We start from the raw sequence: 22,555 nt of genomic DNA, 5'->3' as shown, positions 1-22,555 counted from the left end.
GTCACGGACACAGACATGCCTGGTAGTGGGAAAAAGTCAGATTAAAACAAGTGCTCAGCACTATTCTCTCTAATTAGTCCCCCGTTAACTTTTGAACATAATTGGTTAATTGAGATGTGGTTAGACTGGGCAGGTTTCCCCTCCCTCAGGGTGACCATACGGCTCCAGTGTTTCAGCCTGGCACTGCCTGGCACAGGAGGTGGCTGCCTCTCTATCTTTCCCTTTTTCCTTTTTCTTTTCTAGCATCCCACCGCTCCAGTGACGAGGAGTAATGATGCCGCACAGGAGGCAGTAAAACGGTGTTTTGCGAGTGTGTTTTAGCAGAGATTGTACCCATGCACTGCACATATGCTTGTGCCACATCAAAGCAGCTCTTTGACTACTCAGTCCTGGGTGGTCTAAACCTCTCTTCTCAACCAGCAGTGCTAGATAGATAGGCTTAGGAAAAAAGGAGTGTGGATGTGGGTGGATGTTACCTCACCACAGGCTAGTGTGTTCTGTCGAACTCAGAAGTCAGTTTGCTTTGGCGGAGACATGAGCAGCGTAAGGATGGGGAATAAAAGTGTGGTGCAATACATACACAGATAAACACACACACACACAACCCCATAGGCGTACCATTGCTCGAGTCTCCCCATCTCCTCTGGTTGATGTATAACGATACCCACAACACCACATAAATCTGCAGGCAGCTCGACTCATTGGGGCATATTTTGCCTGTTGTCTTCCCTTTTTCACTTTCATCCCCTCTTCTCCCTTTGCTCCTTCGAGCCCCATCACTCATTCCCCTTCTCGGTTTTCCCTTTCCGTCCTCACACCCTCTCAATCATCTCTCCATCACTCTCCCTCCTTCCCTCTGCTGCTCAGCTCCATATTTCTGTCCTCCCTCATCACCTCGCTCTCTTCCCTCAGTTGGCGTCAGCCGCGTGCTTCTAAATGGAAACACTTTCTCTTGATTTTTTGGAGTTTTTAAAAAACGCTTTTCCTCCCACCCCTTCATCCCAGGCTTGCGCTCTGTTTCTCTGCTCTTGTTAGTCCGCAGTTTTCCTGAGGCCTGGGAGGGTAATGAACGTCTTGTTTTATGGGGAGTCACAGGTTCACCCCTCCCTCTGTCAGAACCGCCCATAAATTAAATCAGCGTCCCAGCATTCAACTGGCAACCAGGGCTTGCTGGAATGTCCTATTCAGTCTTGTCCTCCCATCCTCTCCCCCACCCTCTTCCATCTGTGGCCCGGCGCCTCCTTTAGGTCGTGAAGAGCAGCACAAGGGGATTGAAGCGAATGCGTTGCCGTTTTCTGAGTTCTCTTGGATTGGCCTATAATATGATAATGTTCTGAAGTGATGTGTGTGAGAGAAACAGAAGGCAGTTCCCTGCTCTGGCTTCTCTCCTTCTGATGTAGCCTGTCAGAGAAGCAGAGACAGAACAGTGCAGATAACGGAACCGAGAGCCGCCGCGCCAGCCAGCCAACCCAAGGTCTTTCTGCAGCCCTGAATATAATTTGCTGCTGGTCCACAAGGGGAACAAAGGAGAAATGTTAAATTCTTGTAGCGTTGGCCAAGACAAATGCAAGCATTTTTGTTCTGATAACCTACAGACAAGGGAGGCACCTGGGTAGCCAAGGCCAAACAATATACAGTATTTCCTTGTAAAGAACACACTGTATAATACGCGTGCGTCTCCTTGACTTCTGTTGTTGCAAAGCTTCTTTGCCGGAAGGACAATACTCCATTTGGCCCATACAGATAACCACCTTCTTTCCCACTGTAGCAGCCTACACTTTCAAGTGCGTACAAGGTCAGCCAAATCACACAGTAAATTCTTTTATGAAATGCATCTGACAAACTAGGCTTTAAAGTTGAGTTATGTCTCCCGACTGCTAACACTGGTCATCCATGATATGCTGCTGCTGGGGCCTGCTCAACATCTGCAGCAACACACTTGAGCAGAGATGAGTAAAATTAGGAGCATTTCCTGCAATCTGTACAGATGTACAGAGGAGAGAAGGTCATCCTCATCCGAACATGAGCAGATGAAGTGTAACATAAGTTAAGTGATAAAAAGCATCTCATCTCCCTTCTCCAGCTGGTTAGCTTGATGTAGGCTTTAACGGCTAGGAGTAGGAAAGGCACAATCCAAGGTCAAAGCAGAGATACAGAGGGGAGGGATATCATCTTGGTCAACTGCTCATGGCTTGTCTGTCTGGTTGGTTGGCTACACAGCTACCATTGCAGTCGTCAATCTCTTTTGCGGTGATCACATCTAGTCCACTGGACAGGTGGGCGGGCCAGACGTCATACATCGGGCCAGACGTCGTCACCCCCCCCCCCCTCCCCCACTCTGCATTGGTCTGCAGGTTGCATTCAGAAACAGCACAGAGGAGGAGGGAGGCTTACAGGCAAGCATCTGATCGAAGTTAACAGATGTGATGCAGCTGCTCGTTTTGTTTGCCATTGCACATCCTCATACAGTACACACACACACACACACACACACACACACACACAAATATACACTCACTGAAAAGGCAGACACAAAAACACCACTATATACTGTACACATGTTAGCAGGATGGAAATTAAAATCATATATTTTGCTGAATAGCACTACTGGCAGTGTTTTGGGTCTCAAATAAAAACCCTACATCCCAGAGTAACCATTAAACCGACTTTGAACAGTGTGCCTATGATTGCACATGTTGGCTTTTCTTATTTTTCTTTAATATACGCTTAGCTCTGCTGGCCATAAAACATGTCAGCACCTGTGCATTGGGCCAAAAAACATATGTGGCGGGCCTGACCAGTGAAATGATTTGGGTAATCTGTGCAAGGAAGACAGCGAGTCATGGTGGTGGATTTAAGGGAGGAAGCATGAGTGAGAGGTAGCGCAAAGAAACCTCAGCTGGGTGTCCTCATATCTACGGCAGAGCAACAGCTTTCAGCAGGTTATCACAACGCCAGTGTGAGCCAAGCTCAGTCTAGACCTGGCAGAGGCCATAATGGATAGTGAGGGGGAGGCGGAGGGGGACTTGGAGAGACAGGGAAGGAGAATAAAGAAGAGTTATTAGGGTGACGTGAGGCAATGAGGGGAAGAGGCCCTACTGAAATGTTTTGACACAGAAAAAAAGCAAATGTGACACAGGTACTTAAACAAGGGTTTGAAAAGCAAACCACAGTCATCTTTCTCTCTGTACCCTCTCTCTCCTCTTGCTTTCTTTATGCTCAGCTTGACACACACTCACAAGAGTGATAACTGCAGACGCAACTTTCACAAACTGCTCGTTCACTTAAGCCCGACGGCAGAGCTTGTCTCATGACTCTCAGGCTGGCCTTCATTCACTGCCAGATTGAGCAGCGCGAGCAGAGTCCAGGTCCTTCACCCAGATTACTAAAATCCTAAACACCCCATTATTTTCATGAGCTCACATGAACACCACGCAGTCTGGCAGCATGAACAGCACGCCAGGACCACAACTTAATTACACTACTGCTGTAAAGCCTTGCTTTATCAGTTATGCATTGTTTTGTGCCATACTGCATCCACAGCAGCTTTGACTTGTAGTGCCATGCGACACATTCCCTCACAGCCAGAGAGTGTGTGTGTGTGTGTGTGTGTGTGTGTGTGTGTGTGTGTGTGTGTGTGTGTGTGTGTGTGTTTTATGTCTCCTTACTGTATTTGTTCTGGCACCGTGTTCTATTGTGGGGCTATAGGCTTTGCACTCCTCAGATAAGAGAGCAGTTATGTCAACAGTGGGTGCTGTGAAGGAGCCGCCTGGTCGTGTTGACATTCTACAACACTGCTTATTTACTCAGACCACAGAGTTCAGCAATCATCTAGCCTCTAATGCACTAATGATGAGAGGCCTCTTGGGGTGGAGCCCCCTCCCGGCTCTGCCCGGTACTGGCTTTCTCAGCTTGTCAGGTGAGAAGAAAGATGAGGGGGTTGGTGATAACTAATGGCTTTGAAAAACCCTGAGTTTAAACCCGACTGCTAGCAGATTCTGAAGAAAAAGGTTAACAAATGCTTTTTTACAATACACACAACCCCTTGTAGACGCAGGCAGCATGAGTCTGCATATTGAGCTGAGCATCCCTATCAGTAAAGAGTCAGTGGAGCAATCCATGCATAATTATGGAAGGGGGAGGGGGTTAATTGACTTCTTTGAGAAAGATCCTGATTTCTATCAGCCAGTACCATAATCATGTGAGCCAGGGCTCTCATTAAGCCCCCTCCCTCATTTATCTCTCTTCCCCTCTAACCCTTTACCGTCTCCCTCCCTCTCCTCCCCCACTTTGAAAAAAGGGTGAAAGCCCAAACCGCTCCTGTGGTGTCCACAGCGGGCCAGGAAAGGGTGAGGCAGATTTATAGATAGCACCTGAGTGAGTAAGGTGCACACTGGCACACACACTCACACGCAGGCGCACGCACACACGCAGGCACACACGCAGGCACACACACACACACACACACACACACACACGCTCCAGACTGCAGTTGACCTGACTGTGGCCCCTGTGCGGTGATGCACTGGCTAGCAGGTATTAGCAGCAAACATGTGTGTCCCTGTGGCGAGAATTATTCTCCACATACACAGTGTTGCACACAAAATTCAGACCCATGTTGTTGTTTTTTTTCCATTTCCTACAATAATGCTCAAACCACAGTGAAGCTGTAACAGCACCATAACAGGTGCTTTGAATAATTTACAGGCAGAAAGTATACACTGCCTAATGACACGCATCCCTACCACAAACATATACGTACATTACACTGACATGTCAACACCTATAATTATTTACTAAAACATATCCACTATGACAAGCCTTTTGTTCAACATGTTTTTAACCTGATACATTAAAAAAAAGCAGCTCCCTCCTGGCTGCTTCCCTTTTCTTTTCTCTTCCTCCGTTCCTCTCCTTTCTTTGGAAGCAGCCGAAGATTTGGGTAAAAGCTGAATTCCAATGAGAGAGAGTGAAAGAGAAAAAAAAAGGATGACGTGGAGGAAAGAGATGAAAAGTGACAAATGAGAGATTTCCTTCACAAGCTCATAAATCAGACGCGGGCAGGGCCAGTATGAGGCCTCCCTCAAAAAGCGTAACTTTTTTTCCCCCCTTTCACAGCCAGCGCTAACCACCCCTCTCCCTTTACATGCACGCAAACACACACACCTACACAAACATATGTGCATAATCACATACACAAGAACGCACACTTTCTCCCAAATGGTGTGTGCTGGAATCGCATTCCCACTGCTCTCCACCAACTGCTCTCTGAGGCGCAGCGGCCTGCCTGACTGGCACAGAAACACGTCTCATAAAATCACTTACAGTTAGAAGTAGTGCAGGCTTCAAAGCGGCCTGCATTCAAACCAGTCCTGTTAAAAGGTCCAAGCACGTGTGCTGAAATAAATCCTGCTTATTCTGTCACATAAAAACACACCGGGTGGAGGGTTGGGTGGTACAGCTGCTGCTACAGGTAAGCGGGACAGACAGACGAGGGAAATGAGCTCTTCAGAGGAATTGCTATATGTACACAGTAGGGTGCAACATACTGGGCGAGGATGTGGAAGAGCAGAGCGCAGAGACATCCTGCTGGGTTTGGAGGTATCTGCCGAGTTGGTGGGGAGCAAAAAGAGTGAGCAATGGGAACAACTGTCAGCAGCTCTTTTTCAGCTCGTGTTTGTTCTAAGTGAATGTGGACCATTGTTGAACGTGAGTTAAAAAGCACTGCCGTTAGATTGGGCATATGGGCACTGTGGAGGGAGAGAAGGCGGTGACGACGCCCTGGTTGGAGATCAGAGAAGGCTCAGTCACTGCTAAGAAACTTGAGCCCCGTGCAGGATGGTCCCAGAGAGTGCCGAATTGATGGAGATCCAAAATGACTTAGGATCTGCTTTCATTCTGAATGTTCACCATCTGCTTGGCTGGAAAGAGAAGCCACGGAGCGGGAGAAAACTCTGTCAACTGACAGATGAGACAGTGAGCGTGCATGTGCGTGTGTGTGTGTGTGTGTGTGTGTGTGTGTGTGTGTGTGGTGTTGTGTACTTGTGCAGACAGTGTATCAGTATTGATCCTCAAAGCAGCTCCACTTTCTGAAAGGAGATCTGTCAAATGGGCATACACACATTTACACACAAGCACACACACATTAAACAAAATATTGTGTTAATACATTGCGGACCTCATAGCTTTCTCTAAAATAACAGACATCTGCAGCACCATCACATGTTCCAGTATGCCCGACCATTCTCTTCTTCCCACACTGCTGCATAGTTTACTCCACCTCCATGCCAGTGGTATTGATCCATCCAGTTTCCATGTGTGCAGACGACTTTGGTCTGGTAAATGCCCTGTTACCAAGGATGACCACTTCTCTCCTCATACTTCACTGGTCTGTCACACATTAGCTGGGAAGGTACAGAGCTTCCACATCACCAAAATAAACTGAATGCATGTCCTGTTTTGTTTCCTAACAACCGCACACAAATCCACATGTGCGCAACCAACTCCATTTATGATCCCTTAGCAACCACAGTCTACTGCTGACCTCCAAAAGCCCCACTGCATGACTATTTGTCCTGTAGTTCTCTAGTAGTCTGGATCGATGACAGTTCATGTACTGGATAATCGCCGGAACATCTGGCAGCGGACATCCCTCTCCTTGCCAATGCTCCGTTTGTTTCGGCAAACAACAACCTTCGAGCTAACAAGCTACATGCTGAAAATGGCAAGTTTTTAAGAACATTTGGATTGTGCAACAAGGCAGGCCTGCTTGGTTCTTTCCGGGAACGGTTGTAAAGACTTACAAAGAATATGTTAAAAGCATTTACTATCTAACTGGGACGTTTTGGGACTGATTAGTGGGGATTTGCTATCGACAAAATACACAGTGATACACTGTTAACAGCAAATTACGTTTAACCATGTATCCAGCTAATTTAAATAGCTACGTTACTTTATTGTGTGAACATTTAAGTTCATTTCATATTGTATATGGTGTTTTCTTTTGCGGGGTGCAAATGTTCCACCAAAACAAGTTCCTTCAGCCTATCCATGACCCATGACTAACCCAGGAAGTAATCAGCAGAGATGCAAACAACAAAATTCCTGTTACTGTGTTGAAAAATCTCTCTCTGTGACCTCCTGACCCCACACAGAAACCACAATGTCTGTATTCCTTCTGTCTGGTTAAAAGAGATAAACACTACACGTCAGGCCTAAGGACCTGATGAAGAAATGGCAGAAACACTCCCATAACTGTCATTCCATATGCTGGGAAAGCGATGTGATTTAAAGCACTCACCGGCAAAAAACAATAAACCGCAGCTTCTCGCAAACAGGGGAGTCCGCACACCTGAGAACAAGCTGTTCCACGAGCAAAAAACAGGTAATTAAAATCATCAGGTGAAAAATGAAAACAGCTTCTTAAAATTCTTACCTGATTACTTATGCAACAGATTTACAGTATAATGCTGTATAAATCCATCTGTGCGTTATTATTCTGATTACCGTCACAGATATATCGGCTAATCAATGTGGTAATTGAAGCAGTGGAATTTACTACATCGCCCCAACAGCCCCGTGCAGACGTGGAGAACAGCGAGATGGATGCAATATAAAACGCCCAGGGCTGAGGTAGAATTAGGCACCTGCATCAGTCCCCCACATGCTGCCCTCTCAGCTGCCTGCCACTCTGTTTCCTCTCTCGCTCCTTTTATACAATCTCTCCACCACACAACTCCTTTGATTGCTCTTTCCCGTGGGCATACGAGCGCACACACAAATACAACACATGTGTACACAAAAACACACTTCTTCTGTACTGTTCAGAGACAGTTGCACCAGCTGAGTTTTGATTTGGCAAGAAAAGTTGCCTCTGCTACAAATACCGACAGGCACTCAAAAAACAAGCGGAGCACAGTTATCACACTAAACACACAAACCCACACACGTATGAAAGCAAAATGCATAATGCACAAAAACATGCAAAAAGCACAGGAAATCAGTCTTAAAAGCAAGTTTAATCACAGATACACATAGGCAGCCACCCACACATAGCAAACACACGCATCCACACACCCTCCCATTATGCTGTAGAACCAAAAGGCATTCAGCCATTTCAGCAGCGTTCTGAGAGCCAGCCAAGTGAGAGGTCTGTCAGTGCATTAGCCAGCATGTAATCATAGCCCAACCTCACTGCAATTAGAAGTGGTTCTAATTCTTCACTGGAAACACTGCCTTCTCCCACCACTAATAGTTTACTTTACTCCAACAGCTGACAGACCCAACCCTGCCTCTGCTTCTTAAAAACACACACACACACACACGCACACGCACATGCACACACACGCACGCACACACACACACACACACACACACAGCTGACAGCTGTAGCACGTTTGTCAGCTGTAGCTCTTCTGTCAGTATGGGAGATCAAAATGGATCTTGGGAATAGTCCCCAGCCATGTCCCTCTTGTGCCACATCAATCCCATGAGTCTTTAGGCTGTGCCACAGTTCACCTATGCCGTGGGGCTCTGTGAATAAAGACCTCCTCCCTGCCTTCCCTCTCCGCCGCCTTCAAGGGAAAAAAATCTCCTATTTAGCAAACATAACAAAGAGAAATGACAGTGAAATCATGAAACAATTGCAAAAATAAAAACCTGAGAGCTCTTAAAGGCTCTCTGTAGATGAGGCAGGCGTGTGAGGGGAGGGTGGTCAGATAGTGCTGGGGAACCGTTAGCTAATGAAGACTGAGGAAGAGGGAGCACTACCTATACTGATGGTATTGCTATTAGCCTGTGAGCCGGTGCACTTGGGTGTCACTTCAAAGCATTCCCCACTATTAATCAGAGACTATCCGGCCCTCCAGCAAGGGCCCCGCTGGCGGTGCCGCTAACTACCCCCCTCAACATCAACACAATGGAGCCATCATTACGGCTGTTACGCTACGCCTCGGACAGACGGCGCACCTTTATCTCTGCATATACGTTACATACTCACGGCCAATTAATTTACCTGCCATGTCTTAGAATAAAGAGGGTGGAATGAGTGGTGGCAGTGGGGTATATGCAAGCACACATTTCCATTATGTAGTGGTTTATGTACCGTATTTGGGTGGGGGATGGGGAGCACCTGGCTCAGGTTGCATCCAGCAGGCTGTGCATTTGGCCTCGGGGGCTCTTTATGAAAGCACCTGGAAGAGACTGCAACCTGCCTGGCCCAGACCCACAGGCCCAACCCTGCCCTGCTCTGCTCTGCTCTGGCTCTCACCTGGCAACCCCAGGCCAACAGGTCTGACAGCTTCCCCGCTCCAGGCCCCCCCTGGCTAACAACAGCCACTCAGCTGGATATCAGCCACCAAGCTTAAGGATTAACTATTGCACTGGCCCTGTCTCTTTAATACTAAATACATTTTATACAACGCTAATCCTTAACATCAACTCTTTCTTCTTTTTGTTTTGACTGTCGTGATGGACCGCCGGGTCGAAGCGAGAGCTCGCGGGGCAGGGGTGAAGAAATGATTCTCTTTTTTTTCTTTTCTTATTGTGAACTGAATGTATCAGCGAGGCTAATGGGGGAAAATGCATTGCCTCCTTTGCCGTTGCTCGCTTCTCGTAAATTTGCACAGTCATGTTACATGAGGATGAGAGAATACGATACAAGACACTCTCCCCCTCCGTCTCCTGGTGTACTGTACTGAGAGCCTGCAGACTGTAGCAGCGCTGAGGGGATGAGATAACCGTTCACCATTGTGAGAAAAGGCTGTCAGAGCTTTGTTCTCTCTCTCTCTCTCTCTCTCTCTCTCTCTCTCTCGTAAGAATATAAAAAAAAAAGCTGGAGCAGTGGTTCCAGAAATAGTCCTATTTCTATAATTAGATGTAAACAGACCAACCAGACTCTCATGCTTGCTCTGTCCCATTGGCCCCACGGCCTCCTGGGAGGCAAGATGTGTGAGTGTGTATATGACGTGCCAGTGTTTGTGTGTGCGTGCCTTTGCGTGTGTCTGCCTGCAATGCACCAGTAAGTGTATGACAGCATGTGACAAGTGTGCATCTAGTCGTGCTGTCGCTGTCCTCTCTTTCTCTTTGTCGGTCTGTCGGTCTCTTTCTCGTGCACACACAAACTCTCAGTCCCCTCCCCCACATTCACCAGAGGGTAGGTCAGTGGCCGTGCACGGCAAGCAGAGAAAGCTAATGCACACAGCACCAGTAGACAAACACACATCTGTTGCTGAGGAGCCAGTCATTTGCCCCAGATCCTCAGGACACATACTGTATCAGAGAGAGGAGGCAGTGTAGCCTAGTGGTCACACCAGGCAGAGGGGCCAGAAAAACTGTAGTGTGAGGTGAAGGGCAGAGGCAGACCCACTCTAAAAAAAACATGGGAGACAATTAATGTACAAGAAGAAGGGAGGTGGGGGGACTGCAGGGAGGAGCAGACAGAATATGGACATGGATCATCAAAGAGAGAACATGTATACATTAAATAATTTGTGGTGTAAAACAAGTGATTTGGCAAATAAAACAGAAGGGGAGGGAAGGATTTTTCTTCTAATCAATGTCAGAAGGAGCACAGGAAATCCATGCAAGAGAGAGAACGAATAAATGAGAAAGCGAGAGAGCAACAAGTTCCCTTTGGATTGAGGACTAGACAGCTGGTTGGATGGTCCCAAGAGACTTATTAAAATGGAATTCCTGATGCTAATCTTTGTTTTCTCACAAAAGGGCTGACACATCCTTGAGAGGCATACTGCATGTATATTTAATGGCAAATCTCTGCATATATTTAGCAGCACACCTCATTGTTTGGTACCGTGTGTCACCACCGCCCGCTGTTGCTGCTGACAGTCGCCGAATCGTGGGCCATTATTTGAGTTCATCTGCACTCAGTCCTGCCCCTCCATTGCATACCATCTTCATTAATGGATCATAGTCTGCTATTTGAAATGAGGAAGTCTAGTATACAGAACATATAGTCTGGATCAAAAGAAGTACATGTGTCTCACTTTCCTCTCTCTGTGTTGCCGTTCTCAAAATTCCTTCGCTTCGGGAAACAACAACAAACTACGAGCTAGCAAGCTACACGCTGAAAATGGCAAGCTTTGAAAAAAATTTGGATCGTGCAATAAGGCAGGCCTGCTTGGTTCTTTCGGGGATGGTAAAGCTTTACAAAGAATGTGTTTACTATTTAACTAGGACATTTTGGGACCGATTGGTGGGAATAGCTATGGATTACAGTGCACAGTGATACACTGAAAATTAAGCAAATTAAGTTTAACTATGTATCCAGTTAAGTTAAATAGCTCACGTTACTGTATTGTATAATTGTATTGTATAGTATATTGTATATATAACTGTATTGTTATAACAGTTCACTTCATTTAATATTGTATGTGCCGTTTTCTTTTATCATGAGTTTAAATGTTCCACCAAAACAAGTTCCTTCCTGTGAATATTTTCCAGAGCCACCATCGCTGTGTCCGGAGTTTAGTGCCGCCCTATAGGATTTTCATTGGTTGAAGGAAAGCCAACAATCCAGAGCATTTTTTTCTCCTATCTAAGAATGTATGTGTAGTGTAGCCAGACCTTACTCCACAGTGCTGTGGAGATAGGTCTGGCAATGCGAGACTACAGAACATATGACATAAATATAAATACAGCAACAGAAACAAAATACTGTAGAGAAACAACTGCTGAGTTGAGTTTCCCTTTCAAAATTAATCCCATACATTAACAACATGTTACAACAGAAACTTCAGCCCGTTCTTTTGTAGAATTTCATAGACCCGGGCTGTACGCTAAACTGGCGTTTGACAGATGAAAAAGTGTGATTTTCGAAACTCATCTTATGTGCAGAGAAAGAGCGAAGTAGGACCGCTATACAAGCTGCATCACGAGTATTAAATCATGCCAGTAGCACTAGTGGCAGATACAGAAGTGACAGACAGACATTAGAGGGTTAACAATGCACCTGTCTGGGCCTCATAGCCAACCACAGGGTGCCTTGGCTCTAGTGGGGGATGTAGAACACAGCATACACACAGGAAAAAAAACAACCACCCACCCAATCATAACCACACACACGCTCATAAAGTATTGTCACTGACCACAAATCTGCTAACAACAATAGAGCAACGGTCCTTTTTTGTTCTTTTCACTGAACGATTACAATAATAAAATTGAAATTAAAAAACAAGTAATCTGGATTTTCTGCTTGAGCCGTTAATAATGTCTAACAGCTGTCACATGCAATACGGCCATGCGCTGAGGTGGGCCTGGGGCTGCCCGATGAGAGGCAGCCTGATACTAAGAGAGGGAGGGAGAGCGAGGGGGGAATTAAAAGAACAAGAAAAAGAGCAAAGCAGAAAGAGAGATAGATAGATAGATAGATAGATAGATAGATAGATAGATAGATAGATAGATAGATAGATAGATAGATCCAAATCACCAACAAAACAGCAGTGGTTGACTATTCAATCTTGCAACAATACATTTTCAGTCCAGCTTTTTTTTCTTCTTCTTTTTTTATTATTTTGTGTGTGTGTGTGTGTGTGTGTGTGTCATGGGAAGTGAACAAAAGACTTTCATAGCCTCATTGGATTCTTAATGCAACTTCTCACTTCCTCGTGTTGAGTGTAAAAATAGGTTTTGAAATCCAATGCCCTGAAATCCGATACAGGAAGGTATTACCCTGTTCGTCACTCTCACCCGTGGGTCTCCTTTGTGTTTGTCCTGTGTACACGCCCCATGCTCGAGGCAAGGGCTCTGTGGCACGATGCCACACGGTGTAGTGTGGGTGGCGGTCTGTTTGAAGAGCCCGTCTCTGAGGCAGCATGGCCGCTCACTAGCCAAATTCCTCTTGCAAAGCCAGAGCCCTGCTTTTATCGCCCCACTCAACCTAAGCCTTCATTTTCTTTGGACAGTTTTGCTGATGAGTAAAAAAATGCAAAGAAAAGAAACTGATTAAATAGCTTATCTTATATCCAATCTGTCACTTAAGTTACCTTAGTGTAATGAAACCAGATGCTGTTAATCTTTTTTTGAAGACTGGTTATTGGACACCCGGTATGATCTAATAGTGACAAAAAACAATATGTTGATGCCTCTAACCATTCGAAACACGGTGAGCGCATTTTACCCTGGTAACCAAAGGTATTTGAAAAGATGCAAGGGACCTACCCTTTTAAAGCAAATGACTGCCCTTGCAAGTCATTTGGGCTTTCAGTGGGGGTGTCAGAGGAAGGTGACAGATGGCGGCGGCACTGGGCAAGGTGCTATTTCAGCCAGGTGTAGGATGCCAAGCAACACCTCCACCATTCAGGTACATTGCGTCTGAACTGTGTCATCTCACAACAATCCACAAACGAACCTGAGAACAGGCCAAGGTTCTCACTCTGTTTTGCAGAGGCGGAGCAAAAGAGAGAGGGAGCAGGCGAGGCCCGAGTCAAAAGGAACTTGGCCAAAGACCCACGTTTTCTCAATTTACTTTCACTACAGTGGCTCCTAGATACAAATAGCCTTTTTAAATGTAATATTTAACCTGGGTTATTTAGAATATCAGTTTTCTTTTCACTCAAGGAAGACTCCACCTCCAAAATTATTAGATCTAGGAACAAAAGTGGGGCTGGGTGCTGTGCTGCTAAATAATTACGCTGAGCATGCAACAAACTACAGCCACCACTCTTGTCTGGGGTTAACAAGAATGAGGTGGGGGGTAAGTAAAGCCAAAGGGAAGCAGGGTATGAACTGTGAGTGCTCACAACACAAGAGCTACAAGGCCAAGAAGAAGAAGCAGCCTCCCTTGCCACAAACAACCCACTTACTGAGGTTTATTCTTTTAAAGACTCTGGTTGTAACCAGCCTTTTGCTAACCCCACCAAACACCTGTGTTTGTCTTTGAAGCATCTTCTCAACAACCACAGACTCATGGGATATTCCAGCAATGAGACGTTCAATAAAAGTCTCAGTAAAGTTATTTATTCCCCTTTGAAAATGGGAGAAGGCAGACAGCATAGCTAACCTTTGAAGGGGGAAGCTGCTCGGATATCCAGCTAGGACATAAAAACCAAGGGAATGAGAGGGACATCCTACCAGAAAACAATAAAGGGGGTGGAAGGGACTGTTTTTTTTATCTGTAACAGCAGCCATAAAACACACACAAAGCTGGGGTCTGCAACAATGGCCCAGGGCAGGGGAGGGTGGCTAAAACAGAGGTGGCAGGAAGACCACCGCTTCCCAGACACAAGGATCTTCCTGCTGGAAAGAAAGGAGACTGAGAAATGAAGGGGAGGAAAGAGAGGACAGCTTATGGAAAGGGAGACCGGGGAAATGTAAAGGAAGGGGAGGCCGAGTGAGCGAGATGACACAATATGACCTTTGATTACATGGGGTGTTTAGAGCAGAGCTCAGCCATAGACAGCCTCTAAAACCCCTGCTGTTCCCACACAGCCACACCTCAGCTAGAGCACACTGATCAGAACAATATGGCTGAAAGATGAGCCCCCAGCCATAAATGCCAGCAGTAAAGACAGCTTCACTGTGTCTCTTGCTTTGACACTATCCAACATCTGAATCCAGGCCTCACAGCCAAGGGAAGACAGTCTCGAACTCTGCGCCGGAGCCAGCAGGAGATAACATTACTATTTCAAAGTCCTTGTAAATGGACTGGCTGAATTAAACTGCATTAGATGAGTTTACAGGTCTTTGTCCCACTGCATCAGCAAGCACACAAAGAGAAGTAGCTCCAATGTCACATTCCCAGAACACAGTGCAAGTGCAAACTGTAAAATCGACCACTGACATGCATTACAAATGACTGGCTTGTAGTAGGTGAAGATGGACAGAGGCAAATGCACACTGACAGAATCTCTACCTGTTCTAAGTTAACGTGCTTCAGTGGGCAAGATGGTAGGAGCGTGCATTTGTTGTTGCTTGATGGCAACCAAACTCACAAGTGTGCACAGAAAAAAGAAAAGAGATTTCCTCCCAAAATATGTTGAAATTCTATAACATGGAAAGGAACAATGCCAAGGGAGGGTGTTGCAACTGCCATCACTCTTTTCAGCAGCGAGGGTGAAGGGAGCGCTTACAATAAATACCTCTGCAAAGTCAGAGGAGCCCTTTCAAGGAGCCACATCAGAAACCTGCCTCTGAATGCATTTTTACATCAACCCTGAAATATTCATGCTCTTTGTAAAGTATTCATGTGAACCAGTGTGCAAGTTAGTCCCCAGGGGGAAAGTGCAGAGAAAACTGAAGGGATCCAACACAATCCACAAACAACATGCTAGGTTGTGCTAATGTTGCTAGCATACGGGACACTTGAAGGGACACTAATGACCTGCCCTGTCAAGACAAACAACAGTCTGGGAGCAGTTTGGTCAGACAACCAAAGAGCATTTTACTGCTCTTACATAGTGTGACTGGCCTGTATTCATTTTGGGTAAACTAACTAGTTCATTAACATTAACTGTTGAAAATACACAAATTGCAGAAAAATACCTAACATGTTTTTGATTGTATTATATATTATCTGGACATATAAAAAAGGTAAAATTGTGGGGTTTTTTTCTTGTGTCAACTGGATTATAAACTTGCATTGTGTGCCGTTTTGATGAATTACCATCTTAAAAATATATACCATGAATAATTGTGAATTATGCTCCATGTCTCATCCACCTATTTGCATTATGACATGCTTGACATTTTCAAATATTATTAAGATAATAAATCAAAGATTGTACATCAGCAGAGCACAATAACAAAATAATTCTTATAGTGCCCAGAAGGGATTTAGATATGTGAACTAAACTTATTCTCCATGTTAATTCAATAAAATACCTGAAATGTAAAGAATTAAGTCATTCTCCAGATCTTCAAGGATATTAGATAGACTTCTCTCCAGTCACGCCCATGTTACTGAGGAGGCTGGGGAGAACAATAAAGCACCTGTGCTTCTCATTGAACAGTGATGACATTTGGAGGGTAGTTCTTCGTGTTGGTGCGGCACAATACTACAAAGAAACATCAAATTTGGTTGGGGGAGCACCTGTACCCTGTAGCCAGCATTACCCTTCATGCTCTCAACAAAACAGCCATACGAAAAAACAAAACAAAACAGACGGACGGACGCAGGCAGTGTGTGTGTGTGTGTGCGCGCGTGTGTACTGCCAAAAGCAAACATGAATGGTGAGAGATGAATGGTGAACAGCGCCTATGAATTCTCCTGAATGACTAATTATACCTTGTGTTTAGCATGATTTTGAATCTTTAGCTTACCAGAATACTGCCTATACAGTAGAACCATTTAATGAGCATGAATAAACAAATAAAATAAAAGGCAGAATACAAAAAACATTGTCATAGGTTACTTTGATGCTGTATTTAACCACCTACAACAACCACCTACACTTAGCCCCCTTATAATTTTAGCTGATATACATTACATCAAATAACTTTAAAAAGGCAAATTATTCCCTGCTCTCCAGTGACCCAAGAATCCTCAGCTACTGCATCATAAACATGTTTCTTAGAAGCCACATTAACATATTTTCAAAGCACATTGTTTCAGAAGTGTAACTGTTTGATGCAATCAATATGCCACCATTGTGACTTATTTAAATCTCTTTTGTTTTACATGGGTGGATGAAATGAAAAGCTACAACAGTATATTGTGATTCAGTCCATTACAATGATGTGCAAGATTGTTATATATTTATTTAAATCTAATAGGCCTACATTATGTCCACCCCCATATTTAAAAAATGCATCCGCTGTTATATACGCTTCTGTTCAGCAGTTATAAATTCTGACTGTTCTATCTGGACACAAATGTTTGTAAAGGTTTACATTTGGGTATGTAAGATACCCAAGTCACTTGTTAAACCTGATAAATGCACTGTGAACACATTTGCACCCCAACACTTTGACGCCCAATATAGGAGGAGGATTTTCTACTATGGCCCTTCTTCCTGCAACATCCATACATTGTAAACCCATGCAGACCTATTCTTCCTTTGCTTGCTTATATGGCGCTGGATATAGCCTAGGGTTGTTTTTTTTTGAGCTGGTGTGACACTTGTCAATTTAACGTGAAGTGACAAAATCTCATTTCAGATTCAGCCCCATAAGCCAGTGGGAAACCAGTGACAGTGTGCTCTGTCCAACATACGTACAAACTAAAACAGATCTATAATGCCATTTTTAAATACCATGGCATTTACCTATCTAATCAAATTTGTTTAACTAAGATGTCTTTATTACCTTCGAGATATTAAGGCTATAAATGTTGATTCAGCTTAATCAAAATTCCTTTTCATAGGCTTACTGTAAATCAAATTTCACCTGATTTATTAGCTGATATTTGAATAGGGAAACTCTGTCAACAGCCACACCTGAGCAACCATTTATTTAAAACAGAAAGCCCCGTCTTTTATTATTATTTTTTTTGTGCAAAAATAATCAGCTTTGTAGGCCACACATGCAGGCCATAGCCTATCACTCACGCTGACAAATGCACAGGCTTTATAGCCCAACATTATGAGAAGAGCATTTGAAACAACAGCCAGCTTTCAGAGAAGATAAATGTTGATGGGAACAAACACTTTAGTAGCTACATTCTTGTATGACAAAAAACCTCCGTACGTGTTTGACTAACCTGAGTGGGGAGCCATTGGTATGTGCGAGGGGTAGTATTTCCCCGGCGTGAAGTGACCGCCGTGCTGTACAGAGCCGTGGCCCGAGGGAGCGATCCGAGAGGCGGCTCGGTGCACCAGGGCGCCCCGCTCTGATAGGAGGTGCGCCGGAGCAGCGAAATCCCGTCCTTCCATTCCGAAGAATATTGAGTAATCCGAAATCCGGATGGGGCAGGTCAGAAAAATCAAATGCAACCCATATAATAATCCTTTCCTTCCGATCTATGTGTTGCATTCAGTCGATCGCAGGCTTCCCCAGCCAATAACGCAGCTCCCGATCATCTTTTCTGTCAAAGGAGAAATCCAAAGCAATTTTCATTATCAAGTAAAATGGAAAGCCCCGTTAAGAATTACACGATGCAAAAATACTGACAGTGCGGTAAAAACGTAAAGAAAACAAATCATTATCGCCCCAGTTAATTTCGCTGTAATACATTTCTGTCATATAATGGCTTATTTTGCATATAGGCCTAGCTGAAATGACCCATTTAAACCCAAAACTCATGGTGTAAAATAAGTTACCGCTGATAGAAACGGCCAGCGAGGCGTCCAAAAGCCCACTGAGCCATGCTCACATTCAGCTCTATTGATCAGCCTGGATATATGCATCATATGGAGGAGAGCACTTCATATTCCACAGACACAGGCACAACGCGTAGATAGACACATTTAAGGTTTCTATATAGGCTATTCTATTTAATAATGTTCATATTCTATTTTAACAATTAGGCCTAGTCTATACCACGTCAGCAGTCGCCAGCTGTCACTCTCTCCAAAAATCATGGCTAAGCATATTAAAATGTGTTTTATGAAATTGTGATTGCTGCAACAATCTAAGCCCTATAGTTGTGTTAAAGGAGAAAGTATGTTGTCCTGTTTGAGTGGGTTGAAATAATGGAAGCCTACACAGCCTACATCTCAAGGTGAACAACGCTGCCTGCCTTCTCCTGCTCGTCCTATTGTCTCGGATTGATACAGGCGTTTTTCTGCCTCCATAACCTCCATCCAGCTCTCATTGCACCTCACACTGTTTTCATATAGTTTACAGTGGTTTTCTATATCAACTGGCATAAATCAATCAGATGTATTATATTTTGCACCTTCTGCAAACTACAAAACATCCTAGTTTATCATAAAACTGTCAATTGAAAAAAAGAATGCACCATGCATCGACCAATGTGCACAAGAAGGAACCTGCACTGTCAGTTTATAAAGTTTCGAAACAAAAAAGAGACCTACTTAATATAAGAATAGGCCTAAAATTAAAATACCGCATAAGAGATGTATCAGCTCCTGAAAGACATGGACTCTATCTCTCTCTTTGTGTGTGTGTGTGTGTGTGTGTGTGTGTGTGTGTGTGTGTGTGTGTGTGCGCGCGCGCGCGAATAACTGCACTCTCACGGTCTTCATCTGCCTTGACCTATTTCAGGTCAGGTAGTCAAATGGAGTTGTAAATACATTATAGGCTACATCCTCTGCCATGCTACAAAAATAGTATTATATAGTCGAGATGGGAAGCAAACCCATTTTGCATGAATTAAAATAAAATGTAATTTCACTGCTAAAATATAGGCTACGTTTTTGTCTTTACAACAATCATCTAAACGTGACAGCCCATTTTGTTGACCCTCATTAATGGCTTTGAGTAGTTAAAACAAAGCAAGCAAACCTAAGGCAGCTTAATTGTATAGGTCCAAATGAGTAAACAAATAATGACTGAATATCCTCAATACAGGAGGATATGTGTGGTTTTATATTAAATATTATCAATTTGGGGTCCCTACAGGGTTTCTCAGAGGGGTGGCAAAAGGGGCCCCAGCAAAATGAAAGCATAATTTCACCATAAATTAAATTACAAAAAAAAAGAAAAATCAAAATTCTACAATGTGTAACAATGGCATATTGTAATGATATATGCTATTTTACTCAGCACTATTATCTCCCCATGTAGCCAGTTAAAGCCGAGCCTACATTTCAGTGCCACATCAACAACAATAAAATCCTTCCATACGGAGCTCCCTGGGACAAAATGTTATCCACGGAGGCTTCCCTGAGCTAATGTGTGTGCATCCTTAATGTGAAACGTTTACGAAGCCTTGCTGTTGCATACATGATAGCTGCGTCTTCAGTTTGACTGTGTAGAGATCTAAGGTGAATGGCCGCCCGTCAGCAGGACTGCCTTTGTCTCCATACTGAGAAAGTGCTTTGCAGTCAGCCATTACCTTCCCCCTCGCCATGCTGTTGCATTCATCCCACTATGTAGCCCATGTCTACTAACAACCTCAGAATAAAATGATTTAACATTTACGAGGCTGTGAAGAGACTGCTGCTTTGTAAATGTTCGAAATGTACATTCGTAGGAATTTAATTGCAGTAGCGTAAACACACACGGTTGTTTCCTTTCATTCCAGCCTACAATGTGCGAATTCCGTTCACCAAATATACGCTATAATTTGTTTTTAACTGTTCAAATGATCGACGCTTCTAATGCAATTCATTAAGCAGCTGTCAATTGCATTTACAGAATCCAATCGAAAGCAGAAACGCAGATAATAAATCAAATTACGCAGTAGAGGTCGGATCGCGCTACGAGACAGGCGGCCCTCCATGACTGAGCTGGCCGGCAGGGAGTGCACCTCGACCGGGTCGGGTAGAAACACGTCTCCTGTCCTCTCAATGCAAATGACCTGCTTGGAGTGTATTTCAACCTGACTAAAACCCTAATCGACACCCCACCGACAATTTACAGAAAAATATAGCCTACATTTTTCAACAATGTATTAAATCTTCTTAAATCTTGGCCAATTGCAAAAAATACAAAGCATGGCATGTTTCTAAGGCTAGCCTAGTTAAAAACAAAACAACATGCAAATAAGTAGTCGATCAATAATTAAATATTGTATCTATCCTAATTACAAAAATGCCCCTAACGCCAAAATATAAACTATAACATTGTTATTAATAGTATTGGAAATAATATTAGTAACCTAACGATTATAATAATTAATTATAGGCCTAATAGTAACAATTTAAGGTAATTTATTTTTTGTCAGCTGAATGCATTAAATCATCGATTTATTCCACATAGGATACACCTCACACATCCTGTTTTGTTATTTTGTAAATTATAGCACTGCACTGTGTATAATGAACAGAATGTCACATATAGCATTTTGGACTAAAATACAGCCTCTGTCATCTTACCACGAGTTAACAGGCCTTACAATATTTGTATTCAATAAAAAAAAAATCAAGTATATAAAATTACTACTTACTGGTATGTTAAATCCTTGCATAACAATAAATTAAAAAAATCACAAAACACAGGGAGGGAAGGAGCAAGGCCAATTGCGAAGCCCATTTAAAATCAAAATTTGAAATAAACCATGTGGCTAGAGTGAAATCCTACAATATTTCCATCTGAGGCTGTGCAGTAGCCTGCTGATTCAGTCTATGGAAGCAGTGGGACTAGTCTTCCGGCCTGGCTGGATCACGGCTCGGATCTCCGAGCAGCGGTTTCTCTCCCGGTGCAACTGCGTACCTCGCGTTTCGGGGCAGGGTAAACACGCCCTCCCATTGGTCGGATACCTGCATGTTAATTAGCTCGTGCCGCCCGCCCGGTAATACGGAAGGTTCTGATTGGCCGGCAGGTCAGGCCAATGGTGTGGTGACTGGCAATGCTAAACAGAGAGAAAAGCGCCAGATTTAAAGCACGGGATGGTCTAAATCACTTACAATAGAGCTCAGTGCAGCCTGAGCAAAGCTTAAAATGCATAGGAGATATAAAGGCCTACAGCCTGCAGATCATTTAGAGAAATAGTCAGAATTGCAATTCAATTAATGCATGCAACTTACATTAGCCACTTGGATAATGCTCCAAACATATTTTATTGAAAACTATTTACATTACCCTGCTATTTACCAAGAGCTTTAAGCCTGAATGCATCTCAAAGATTTACAGTAGAATAAATGTCAAATTAATGTAAAACTTAAATACATTTTAGAGGTGCATGTCCATGTATGTGTGCTATCAAGAACACCTCAATTTAACTTAAATGGGTTTGATATCTAAATCAAAAAGATTTATATCACCTTTTAAAGTAGGTAAAATATGTTCACATTCCTTCCTATGTGACCTGGAGATCTAGGTATTTCATAAATAGCCCTAAAATATAAAAAAAGTGCTGAAAAATAATGATACAAGTGAAACATTTAAAATACATTTATTCAGCAATGTTTAAAAACACACCAGTTTTGAAGTTTTCCAAATATAAATACAGCTGAATAAATTATATTTTATTATTATTATATGTTTTACAGATTGATATGTAGGCCTATTTTTCAGCTGTCACTGAAAACACCCTTTAAAAAACATTTTGCTAACAATTCAGGGCATTTATAAACATCAAACATTCACTGTCTATATTATTTCCTTCTTTAGAGTCACTAGAGGGTTTTTGGCAAGTGCTTTTAAAGCCAATTTCTGAAACTCTTCACTGAATCATGCAGACAAGACAGTAATTCCACTATTTCCCTAGCGTTATTACTAATGGACTTTGGTTATTACATTATGCTAAATGTTTACAAATGAATCCCTCCCTGTATGTGAGCGTCTGATTGGCTGGCGCGGCGCCAGAGCATTGTCAGTCACAGAGTGTAAACAAGACTCTGATTGGCTGTTGGCCAGTCCGCATTGGGCTGTCTGAAAAAAAGAAGAAGAAAAAAAAGGCAATAACTGGCCCTGCGGTTTCAAGGCGTCCCGGGTTAGATGATGAAAGGGGATAAGAAGAGGCAGTTTCAAGGCACCCCAAAGGCGGACCCCCATTGGCCCTGAAGCCATATGAGTCAAGCGTGAATCAAAGGGA

General features: G+C 43.7%; 1 protein-coding gene across 4 annotated transcripts in view; it reads right to left on the bottom strand.

The window, feature by feature from the left end:
• bahcc1a (BAH domain and coiled-coil containing 1a) overlaps positions 1 to 21,183 on the bottom strand; it is a 63,349-nt gene extending 42,166 nt beyond the window's left edge. For all 4 annotated transcript variants that reach the window (XM_078269151.1, XM_078269152.1, XM_078269154.1 and 1 more), the window contains exons 1-2: positions 20,966 to 21,183; positions 17,654 to 17,977 (exon numbers count right to left, since the gene is read on the bottom strand). In XM_078269151.1, the coding sequence (XP_078125277.1) occupies positions 17,654 to 17,825 (172 nt within the window). In that variant the 5' untranslated portion in view covers positions 17,826 to 17,977; positions 20,966 to 21,183. The remainder of the gene's footprint in view (positions 1 to 17,653; positions 17,978 to 20,965) is intronic.
• Positions 21,184 to 22,555: the final 1,372 nt, after the last annotated feature.

The sequence above is a fragment of the Sander vitreus genome, chromosome 15 (genome assembly GCF_031162955.1).
Source record: "Sander vitreus isolate 19-12246 chromosome 15, sanVit1, whole genome shotgun sequence".
NCBI classification, from domain to species: domain Eukaryota; kingdom Metazoa; phylum Chordata; class Actinopteri; order Perciformes; family Percidae; genus Sander; species Sander vitreus.
Note: the sequence above shows the minus strand (reverse complement) of the source record. Positions and strands in the feature narration are given on the sequence as shown.